Source organism: Ornithorhynchus anatinus, chromosome 10, assembly GCF_004115215.2.
Source record: "Ornithorhynchus anatinus isolate Pmale09 chromosome 10, mOrnAna1.pri.v4, whole genome shotgun sequence".
NCBI lineage: Eukaryota > Metazoa > Chordata > Mammalia > Monotremata > Ornithorhynchidae > Ornithorhynchus > Ornithorhynchus anatinus.
Genome location: NC_041737.1, coordinates 52,360,889 through 52,372,109, shown reverse-complemented (window position 1 = coordinate 52,372,109; position 11,221 = coordinate 52,360,889). Strand labels below are relative to the sequence as shown.

At 63.4% G+C, this 11,221-nt stretch overlaps 1 protein-coding gene across 1 annotated transcript in view; it reads right to left on the bottom strand.

The window, feature by feature from the left end:
- Positions 1-836: 836 nt before the first annotated feature.
- Positions 837-11,221, bottom strand: part of MYH14 (myosin heavy chain 14) — a 28,473-nt gene continuing 18,088 nt past the window's right edge. The window contains 19 exon segments of the mRNA XM_029073588.2: positions 837-1,627; positions 2,182-2,354; positions 2,517-2,625; positions 2,741-2,949; positions 3,526-3,649; positions 3,802-3,890; positions 4,334-4,462; positions 4,678-4,839; positions 6,125-6,337; positions 6,433-6,645; positions 7,193-7,441; positions 7,544-7,696; positions 8,024-8,128; positions 8,890-9,096; positions 9,288-9,432; positions 9,746-9,958; positions 10,249-10,420; positions 10,517-10,640; positions 10,777-10,914. Coding sequence (XP_028929421.1) covers positions 1,474-1,627; positions 2,182-2,354; positions 2,517-2,625; positions 2,741-2,949; positions 3,526-3,649; positions 3,802-3,890; positions 4,334-4,462; positions 4,678-4,839; positions 6,125-6,337; positions 6,433-6,645; positions 7,193-7,441; positions 7,544-7,696; positions 8,024-8,128; positions 8,890-9,096; positions 9,288-9,432; positions 9,746-9,958; positions 10,249-10,420; positions 10,517-10,640; positions 10,777-10,914 — 3,081 coding nt within the window. The 3' untranslated portion in view covers positions 837-1,473.

Sequence of the window (11,221 nt, the reverse complement as noted above, 5' to 3'; positions counted from 1 at the left end):
TCAAGTGCTTGCTATGTGCCAGGCACTGTAGTAAGCACTGGGGTGGTTACAGACAAATTGGGTTTGATTCGATCTTTGTCCCACGTGGGGCTCACAGTCTCCATCCTCATGGAGGAAACTGAGGTCCAGAAAAATGAAGCGACCACCAAGGTCACACAGCAGACAAGGGCCGGAGTAGGGATTAGAACCCGTGACCTTCTGAGTCCCAGGCCCAGGCTCCATCCACCACACCGATGCGGGAAGAGTCGGGTGCTGGGCCAAGGGAGCAGGGGAAGAGAGGGGTGCTGGGCTGGGGGCAGGGAGCCGGGTCCTGGCTATGGTCCTGGCTCCCCCTCATGCTGCCGGAAGACCAGGCATTCTTGGGGGCCTGGGCCGATCCACACAAAATACTGAGCACGATGGAGGGGGAGGGAAAGGGACGGGACGCTCGGCAGCCGGAAGGGAACAGAGGAGGCGGAGGGGTAGGAGGAGAAGCTGTGCCAGAGCCAGCTAGATTAAGCTGAGCAACCCCCCCAAAACCCACCTCCCACTCCCTCCCGGGCTCACAGGGACCCTAATGAGCGTCTTGGCTGCCTTGCCTGCTGCTTCCACTCAGGTCTTTCATTCGACCCACCCTCTCTCCCGCCCAACCTGTTCTGGGGCCCCACTCCCCCAGAGACCAGAGCTCGGGAGAAAAGGACCCCCAACTCCGCAGGGAGGACAGCAGCAGGGGAAGGGGCCGGAGGTCTTCTGAGATTCCTCAACCAACCCCCCCGCTTTGCCTCCTCCAGGAGGGGCCGAACCCAGATGTCCTCACCTCTAACCGCTCCCCAGAGAACTGAGGCCACACTACAGGGTCAGGTTCGAGTTCTGATTTATTTTGGGGTGCTGTGGCTGCTCCCGGGTCGGGGCTCAGGGGGAGAGGAACCCTATTCGGTGACCCAATCTTGCCCCTAAATCCTGGGGCATGGGGAGAGAGGGCCCACCCAGATGAGAAATTCAAACCTTAAAAAAAAATCACACAAGCCATCTGAGCAAAGTGGGGGGAGAGAGGGATGATGGGGTGGGGGTGGGGGTGGGATCCCCAGTCCCAGATGTGGGGAGAGATACAAGACTGTCACCCCTCACCCCTTTTATTGCTGCAGAAAGAGCCTCAGATCCCAGGGGGAGAGTCAGGAGAGAACTAGGGGGAAGGTCTGGACGATCCGGACCCCCCGCAAATGACACCCCACTCTGGGCTTCCTATACTCCTGTCCCCACCCCTTTCTGGGTAGGCGGGAGGGGGTGGCTGGGCTCCACCAGGGAGGTGGGATTTCCTCACAAGGGCTAAAGGGCCTGCCTCAACCAGACAGACACCTTCTCAGAGGGTGGGAAGCAAGAAATGGGGGCAGGGAAGGGGGGCCAAGGTGTACCATTCCTGGAGAGAGCCGGGGAGGCCGAGGACCCCGTCCAGTCTGCGGGGGGGGGGGGGGGACGGACCGTAGGGGCGGGGGCTCACTCGGGCTGGGCCGCGGCCCCGTCTTGCTCAGGGGGCTGGGGAGCTTGCCCTCCCCCCTCAGCCTCTTCCCGTTCCTCGTCGGACGCCACCCCTTCCTCGAGGCGGAACACCTGGCGCACTGTCCGCGTGGTGAAGGTCAGGGGACCGCGGCTGAAGAGCCAAAGGTGACCGAGGCAGAAGGAGACAAGTGGAGAGAAGTCATGTGGCTGAGGTGCCCGGGAAGGGGAGAGAGACGGAGTGGAGGGGGCCCAGGCCGACAGAGGCAACCGGGCCCTGGCGTTCCACTTCCCTGGTCCTCCCCCTCTCTGTTTGCCCCCCAGCCTCAGGGGCTGGGGTAAAGTGTGGGGGGGGGCTGGGGGCTAGTAATCAGGTCCCCCGGGTCCTATGTGCAGGGAGGAGGGGAAGAGGTAGTGATGGGGAGAGGGGGTGAGGGGAGAAATAAGGAGGGGATGAGGACCGGGTGGGGGGAGAGGGGAGAAGTGAGGAGGGGGGTGAGGGCCGGGGGTGGTGGCGGAAAGAGATGAGGAGGGAATGAGGGCTGGGAGAGGAGGTGGTGAGAGATGAGGAAGGTGGGAGGGCCAGAATGGGGGGTGGGGAGAGATGAGGAGGGGGTGAGGGCCGGGAGAGGAGGTGGTGAGAGACGAGCAGGGGGTGAGTGCCGGGAGAGATGAGGCGCGGGGGTGAGGGGCGGGCGGAGGCCGTACCGGAGCCTGTTGCGCAGGGTGTTGACCTCGCGGTTCATGGACTCGGCGGACTCGGTGACATCCTCCAGCTCGCGCTGCAGGCGGCGGCGGCCGGCCTGGGCCCGCGACACCTCCTCCTCTGCCTCTTCCAGCTGCCGCTTCAGCTGTTTCACCCGCAGGGACCCTTTCTCCAGCTGTGTTTGGCAAGGGGAGGCGGGGGTGAGGGGTCGGGGTTCAGAGCCCCCCGCCCGCCCTCCTCCACCCTCTCTGGACCCCGTCCCTCCTCAGAGGGGCCCGAGGGGCCCGGCCGGGCCTGGGCTCCGGGCAGGGGTTGCGGGGGCATCTCCGGCCCTCACCTGGTCCCGGAACTGGTCAGCCGCCCGCCGCTCCTCCTCCACCTGCAGCACTACTTCCTTCAGACGCTTCTCGGCCCGGCGCACTAACTTCCCCGACAGGATCCGCTCTCTGGGGACAGGACGGGATGGAGAAGGCCTGGTCAGCCTCCCGCATCCCTCCTCAGCTTCCTCCTTCTTCTCTGGAGGAGCGGGGACGGGCGGGACCCGACTGGACACCACCCTACCTGGTCTCCTGCTCCAGCTGCTCCTCGGCTTGGGCCAGTTTGGCCTCCAGAGCGGCGATGAGGGCCTTGTGCCGGGCCCGGGCCCCGGCGTCCTCCTCGCCCAGCCGCCCCCGCAGTTCCTGCACCTGCCGCTCCAGCTGCTGCCGCGCGCTCTCCGCCTTGGCAGCGAAACTCCGCTCCGTGGACAGCTCCGTGGTCAGAGACTCCACCTGCTCCGGACGGGGGCAGGGTCAGGGTCGAGGCCAGCATGGAGTAGGGGGCGGGGGGGAGGGCAGAGGGGTGAGAAGCGGCGGGGCGGAGGGAGGACAGAGGGGCGATGAGGAGAGAGAACAGCGTGGCCTAGTGGAGACAGCACAGGCCTTGGAGTCAGAAGGACCTGGGTTCTAATCCTGGCTCCGCCACCTGTCTGTTGTGTGACCTTGGGCAGGCCACTTAACTTTTCTGGGCCTCAGTTACCTCATCTGGAAAATGGGGATTAAGAGTGTAGCCCATGTGGGACAGGGACTGCGTCCATCCTGATTACCTTGTACCTACCTCAGCGCTTAGAACAGTGCTTGGCACATACTACTAAACAAGTACCATTATTATTATTACTAGAACAGAGGGGCAAGGAGTGGGGAGGAGAGGGAAGAAGAAGGGCGAGGAGGAGGCAGGTCAGAGGGCAAGGAGTGGGGATGAGGGAGGTCAGAAGAGCGACAAGGAGAGAGGTCAGAGGGCGAGGAGTGCAAAGGAGTGGAGAGGAAGGGGGAGGACAGAAGGGCTCGGGGGTAGGTGGGGTCGCCGACCTGCAGCAGCAGCTTGCGGTATCGGTCGTTGAGCAGCTCCCCGGTGCTCTGCTCCTCCTCCAGTTCCTCTTCCAGCTGCCCCAGCCGCCCCTCCAGCACCCGCTTCTCCTCCAACCAGGCCGCCCTGCGGGGCACGGGGGCGGGGAAGGGGTGTGGGGGTGTGGTGGGGGGGGGAGGTCAGGGACCGGGGCTCCTCAGGGTCCAGGGAAGCTTCACGCAGATGGGGGAGATGGGGAGGGCTTGGGGGTCCCGGGGGGCTGTGGTGATGTGACCCACTTGCTTAGGTTGCCGTTGGCCACCTCGTCAGCCATGTCGTCCCTCTCCTGTTGCGCCTGCCTCTTGGCCCGGTCGGAGGCCGCCAGTTCCTGAGTGGGGGTTGGGGGACGATGAAAGAGACGGACCGGGGGGCGGGGAGTCGAGGGGAGGGGGCGAGTAAGGGAGGAAAAGCAGGTGGGGGAGGCAAGAAAGGTGGGTGGGAGGCAAGCGATGTTCACAATCATTACCAGCTCCTTCCGTACTTCTCCCCAAATCCCCAACGGCGCTTTATGTCCACATCCTTTACTTTCCCTTACTATCATCTATTTTAACATCCGTCTCCCCCCTCTAGATCGTAAGCTCCTTGACAGCGAGGAATGTGTCTACCAACTGTTGTACTGTACTTTCCCAGGCGCTCAGTATAGCGCTCTCCATCCATACCATTAACTGATAGATTGACATTCATACATTCTCTGGCCTTCTCCCACTCTGCAGTTTCCCAGGCTTTCCCCCCGCCGCGGGTCAGGTCCCCGGCCCGTCCCCCAGCTCTCACCTCCTGCAGCCGCAGCAGCTCGGCCTCCAGCCCCTTCAGCCTCTTCTCGCTGTCCCGGGACTGAGTGAAGATTTCTTCTCGGGACGTCCTGGACTCTTCCACTTCTAGGCACAGCTCCTTCATATGCAGCTGGAGGAGAGTAGAGGGGTGTCAGGGTGTATCAGGGCTACCCACCCCCTCCGGCCAACAATCGGAGGACAAAGAGCCAGATAAAAGGAACCAGGGGAGGCCCTCCCGTCCTCTCTGCCCAGCCTCCCCACCCCCCAGCCTCTCCCGTCCCCCAAAGGACTCCCTTGGCCCTCTCGAGACCCTCTCCCTGCCCCCCAACCCTCCCGGGGTCTCACCTGCAGCTTCTTGAGTTGCTTCCCAGCCTCCTCTCGGCCCTTGATGGCGCCTTCCGTCTGGGCCTTGAGCTCCTCCAGTTCCGTCTCCGCCTTCTTCCGGGCGGCCACCGCCGCCGCCCGCTGTTTCCGTTCCTCGTCCCTCTCCAGCTCTGTTTCCCGCAGCTGGGTCGAGGGGCAGGGGGTGAGGGGACCGCCCCAGGTGGCCCTGGACTTCCCTCCTCCCGCCTGCCTCCCCGCCCTACTGTACCATCGTCTTCCACACGCTTAGGACAGTGTTCTGCACCCAGTCGGTGCTCCGTAAATCCCGTTGACTGATTCCCTGTTGTCTCCCCCACCCCACGCTCCTTTCCTTTTTCTCAGTCCATAAGGGCGCAGCCAGGCCTAGTGGAAAGAGCCCGGATCTGGAGGATCAGAGTTTTAATCCCCACTCTGACGCTTGTTTGCTGTGTGGCCATGGGCAAGTCACTTCGCTTCTCTGTGCCTCAGTTACCTCATCTGCAAAATGGGGACTCAATACCTGTCCTTCCTCCTACTCAGACTGTGAGCCCCCTTGGGAGACCTGATTATCTTGGACCTACTCCAGCGCTTAGTACAGTGCTTGGCACACTTAACAAATACCAGTTATTATTATTATTACTATCATTATTACTATTATTCCTTCTGGAGACTGGCCAAGGATGCAATATTCAACCTTCAACAGTGGCACCCGAGAATACTCAAGACGGATGGCAAAATAGTTGTCCTGCTTAACGTACCACCCTCGCAGTTAGGGATGTAACATCTAACACCTCTGATGATCATAATAATGACAACGATTGGGGTATTTAAGTACTTACTATATGCTAAGCACTGTATTAAGCACTGGGGCGGCAGGTACAAGTGTGTCAGAAAGAAGAATAGGGATTGAATCCCCATTTGGCAGAGGAGGAAACTGAGGCGCAGCAAAGTTACATGACTTATCCAAGGTCACACAGCCAGCAAGTGGCACAGCTGGGATTGTTTTTTGGGTTTTCTTCTAATTTTTAAGTATTTATTAAGCGCTTACTATGAGCCAGGCACCGTCGTAAGCGCCGGGGTAGATATCAGTTAATCAGACGGGACACAGTCCTGGTCCCACATGGAGTTCAAAGTCTTCATCCCCATTTTACAGATGAGGTAACAGGCCCAGAGAAGTTAAGTGACTAGCCCATGGTCACACAGCAGACATGGTGACGGTACTGGGATTAGAACCCAAGAACCGTGACTCCTCTTTCCACTAGACCACGCTGCTTCTCCTTTATGTCGATCTCAAACTCGACACCAACTATCACTGAGAATGCTGGGACAGGTTGGCCGGTCAGCGGCCATCCCTTGCTCCTCGGCCTCTCCCGCTCCCACTTTTGCCGGCTCAGCCCAGATCTAGTCCCCCGCCCCCCGCCCCGCCCCCCCCCCCCCCCGACCAGCCCACCTGCTTGGCCAGAAGCTTCCTTCGCTCCTCCCCGGCCTCATCGCGGCCCTGCAGCTCACGCTCGTGCTGCGCCTTCAGTGCCTGGGCCGTGACCTCCAGCCTCAGTTTCCCATCCTCAGCCAACAACAGCTCATCCTCCAGCTCCGCCAGCTGGGCGCGCAGCTCCGCGGCCTGCTGCTCGGCCGCCCGCCGTGCCCGTTCCAGCTCGTGCACCTGTCGGGAGGGACGGAGGGTCGGCGGGCGCGCCGGGGGGACCGGCGGGGTGGGAGGGACCTGGCAGAGCCACGGGGGCCGGGGGGAAGCCTTACGCTCTTGCCCACGTCGTCCTTGGAGCTGACCAGCTCCTCCAGCTCGGCCCGCAGGGTCCGGTTCTGCCGCTCCAGATCCTCTCGCTGCTCCTTCTCCTCCTCCAGGGCCCGCGCCAGGGCCAGCGCCCGGGCCTCCCGCTCCCGGCCCTCCGCCTCCGCTCGATCTCGCTCCTCCACTGCCCGCTGCACCGCCGCCTTCTCCTCCGCCAGCAGCTTCGGGGGACGGCGAACGGGGGCAGAGACGGATGGAGATGGACGGAGGTAAGCGGGGGCGGAGGGTCGGTGGCAGAGAGGCCGAGAGATGGGAGGGGAGAGAGAGATGCAGACACAGGTGGGGGCAGAGATGCAGACACCGGGGTCAAGGTCATGGAGAAGGGGAGGGGGAAGCAAAGAGGGGAAGTGGGGGGGGGGAGTGGGGGTCAACGGGCCAGCCATTCATGTTTATTGAATGCTTACTCTGTGTAGAGCACTGTACTAAGTGCTTGGGAGAGAACAATATAACAGGCACACTCCCTGTCCACAACGAGCTTGCAGTCATGTGTGTGTCTCTTGGGGGGTGAGGGGGAGGTGCAGAATCTCTTTCCTTCTCCAGCCCTTCTAGCCTCATTCCCCGCCAAAACACACACAGACACACACTTGGGACATGTCCTAGAAGGAAATGCCAGAGGGGTTGGGTGGGACACACTCGAGGGTCGTATGGGAGGTGCCCCTCTAGGTCCCGGGGTCAGAGGTCACCCCCCCATCCCTCTCCTCCAGGTACCTGGTCAAACTTCCTCTGCTTCTTCTCCAGCCCGCCCACCAGCTGCCTCTGTTGCTCCAACGCCATGGTGGCATCGTCCAGTTCCTGCTGCAGCCGGCGCCGCCCCCGCTCGGCCCGCTCCGCCGCCTCGGACCGCTCGTTCAGCCGCTGGGCCAGCACCTCCACCTCCCGGGACGCCCGGCGCCGGGCCTCCTCCCCGGCCTCGGCCGCCGCTGCATCCTCCTCCTGCTTCCGCCGCCACTCGGACAGCTGCGGGAGGGGAGGGAGAAGGAGAGTCAGGCCCGGTCGGGGGCATCCCCGGGCCCCCCCGCTCCCCTCAGCTCCCCCGGCCGCAATCCCCTCCCCGCGGACCTGGAGCTGGGTGGCCTGCAGCTGTTGAGTAGCGCTTTCCTTGGCAGCCAATTCCTCCTCCAGCTGCTCGCGCAAGGTCGCGGCCTCGCTTTCCAGCCCACGCACCCGCGAGCCCAGCGCGAGCTTGGCCCGGGTCTCCTCCTGCAGCAGCTCCTGGGGGGTGGGAGCCGGGGGCGGTCTGTCAGGGAGGAGGACGGCGGGAAAGGTGGGGCAGGAGAGGTGGGACTCGCTGGGGGTCGATGGGAGAGGGGCAGAAAGGGGGACAGCACAAGTGGGTGAGGGGAAACCCAGATCGTCACCAGGGAGGCCCCGGAACGTGGGACCGAGGCCGGGGGCCTAAGGAGTAAGGGGAGGTGAGTTGGCCGAGGGGGATGGGTGGAGAGTGGTGGTAGGCAGAGGAGGTGAGGGGTGGGGCGGGGTGGCGGAGGAGGAGGGAGAGGAGGAGGCCGGAGATGTCAGGAGACGGGGAACGCCGGGCACCTGGGTGTCACGCAGCTGGGCCTCCACGCCACTCAGCTCCTTGCTCAGTTTGATGGCCTTGGATTCTGCCTCGCCCAGAGCCCCGGACACGCTCTCCAGCTCGGCCTGCGGACGGGAGGAGAGGGCGCGGTCAGATCAAGGGGTGTGGTGGGGGGCGGGGAGAGGGATGGTGGTGACGGTGATGGCAAGGGGGATGGTGGTGGCGGTGATGATGACGGTGGTGGTAATGATGGGATTGTGACGGGCACTGATGGTGGTGGTCTCTCCATCGCCCCAACTCGTTCCCTTTCCTCTACCCCCCTCCCTGTCCCACAGCACTTGTGTATATACGTACATATTTATAATTATAATTCTATTTCTTTTTACTAATGATGTGTATATATCTATAATTCCATTTATTTATTCTGATGCCTGTTTACTTGTTTTGATGTCTGTCTCCTCCCTTCTAGACTGTGAGCCCACTGTGGGTGACGACTGTCTCTATTCGTCGCTGAATTGTAATTCCCAAGCGCTCGGTACAGTGCTCTGCACACAGTAAGCGCTCCATGGACTGAATGGATGGTGGCGGTGACGGTGACGGTGATGACGGTGAATGCGATGGTGAAGGGGACTGTGTCTGTGACGGAGGTGATGATGGGGACTGTGATGGTGATGGTGACTGGTGGGCATGACGGTGGATACGATGGTGGCGGTGACGGTGATGGGGACCGTGGTGGTGGTGACGATGGGGGCGATGGATACTGAGACGGTGGTGACCACTGTGATGACGGTGGTGGTGGAGATGGTGCTGACGGTGAAGGAGGGGGACGGGGAGGATGCTCTTTACCGGGCCAGGTTCTTTCTCCCCAACCCCCAGTCCCCAGCACCTGTGCCCTCTGCAGCTTCTCCGTGGCCTCGGCTCGCGAGCGCTCCCCGTCTCCGGCCCGGGCCTGCAGCTCGGCCAGCTGGCCCTCCAGCCGCCGCCGCCGCTGCTCCCCCTCCTGCCTGGCCGCCTGCAGCCCCTTCAGCTCGGACTGCAGATCCGACACTTCCACCTCCAGGGTCACGCGCATCTTCTCCCACGCCGCCTTGCCCTGCCAGGGGTGGAGCCGCAGTCCTCAGCCCTGCTCCGGCCCCCGCCCTGCCTGCCCCCATCCCGGCCCCCTCTGCCCAGATAGGGCAGAAGCTTGGGGGGAGAGCAGAGGTCAGCGGCCCGGATCCCCCGGGGCAGACAGATGAGCGGCCGCCTCCCCCCAACCCCTCCCCCTCCGCGGCTCCCTCGTACCCGTCGCGCCTGATCCAGCTGCTCTCCCAGCTCCGCCAGGGCCTGGGTCTGCCGCTGCCTCAGCTCCTGCACCACCGCCTCATGGTTCCGGGCCTCCTCCTCCAGTGCCTTCTTCAACTCCGACAGCTCCAACTCCCGCTTGGACCTGACCGGCCACGGGGCAGGAAGGGGGGTGTCCATCACCACCCCGGACCACCCGGCCCTCCGGCCCTCGCCCTCGCTTCTGACTCTCGACTTCCTCCCCGGTGCCAGTTCTGGGAAAGAGGGATCGGGCTGGCCCCCTCCGGCCCTGGACTTCTCTGCCAAACCCTGAGCGTGGGCCGTCCCATGTGGCCCCTGACCGTTCCCTCCGGGCCCTCGATCTTCCCGTCCTCCCTAGCGGTTAGGCCGAGGCCCAGTGAGTCCGGCTCGGCCCTACCTCGGCCCCCTCCCAGCCCCCGTCGCCCGGCCTCACTCACCGGAGCTCCTGCTGGGCGTTGGTGGAGTCCAAGGTGTCCTCCAGTTCCCCCCTGAGGGCCTCCAGCTCTTCGCCGAGGTCCCGGCGCTGCTGCTCGGCCTTGGCCCGGGCCGCTCGCTCCACGTCCAGGTCCTCCTGCGCTTCCGCCAGCCCCGCCTGGGCTTCCCTCAGAGACTTGAGCAGCCCTGCTCGGGCACCGCCCTCCTCCTCCGCCCTGGCACCCAGCGGGCAGAGGGTGGCGGGGAGAGAGACACACGCCGGGTTCACACGGCAGCACAGCCAACAGAGGGGAAGGAGGGGTCACCGGAGGGTCGGAGGGCAGGGGTTGTGGGGCCAGATGCTCGTGGCTGGAGTTGGGAGCTAGCGGGAGACTGGTGTGAGAGGCAAACGGGGGAGCGGGGAGAAGAGCTACTGTAGGGACGCCCAGGGGAGGGAAGGAGGACTTTTGGGGGGGCCCAGGGGGGAAGGGGCTGGCGAGCTAGAGCCGGGGCTTCCGGGCCACACCTGGCCAGAGCGGCCTGCAGCTCCTCCTCCTTGCGGCCCAATTGGGCCCGGAGTTCTTCCCCTCGCTGCTGCGCCTCCAGCATCTGCTCCTGCAGCTCCGAGCTCTCCCCATCTAGGCGCCGCTTCAGCTTCTCCAGCTCCTGCCGCCCCTTCTCCTCCTTCCTCAGGCGCTCTGCCGGGCAGAGGGGAGGGCAGAGGTCACGGTGAGGGTAGAGGGACAGACAGAGGTCATGGGCTGCAGTAGCTTAGTGGTCACCGGGTCGCTCACCCTCCATGTCGGCGATGACCGCCTCATACTTGTGCCTCAGTTTGTTCAAGCTCTTCACCTTCTCCTCCTCCTCGGCCGCTTGAGCCGAGAACTCCGTCAGACGTTCTTCCAGCAGCCGCCGCTCCTGAAATGGTCAGCGCAGGAGTGAACGGGTTGGGTAGAGGGCGAGGGGAGTTCCCTCCCTCCTTCCCTGGTGGCCGCCCCAGCCCCCCGGCCAGGTCCCGGGGCGTCGCTCGCTCCCGGCTCTGGCCCAGTCCCACCTTGCCCAGCTTGGCGTTCTGGTCCTCCAGGAGGAGCAGCTGCTCTTCCAGCTCCTTGAGCTTGGCCTCGGTCGTCACTTTCTCCAGCTGCAACTTCTGCCGGGCCCCCTCCTCTGCTTCCAGGTGCGACTCGAGCTCCTGGGAGAGGAGTCGGAGTTGAGGAAGGGCCAGAACTTGTTGAAGAGGAATGGCCAATGCCACTGAGTCTGGGGCAGGAGGGGTAAGTGAGTGGGAGCACTGTTACCCCTTCATGTGCTTCTGGGACTTGTAGTCCCGGGAGCACTTCTCAGCCCCCAAGGGCTTCTTGGACCTGTAGTCCTAGTAACGAAGCAATGAGGCCGAGTGGAAAGAGCTTCGCTTAGGAGTCGGCGGACCTGGGTTCTAATGCCAACTCTCCATGTGTCTGCCGGGTGGCCTTGGACAAGTCACTTCACTCCTCACTGCC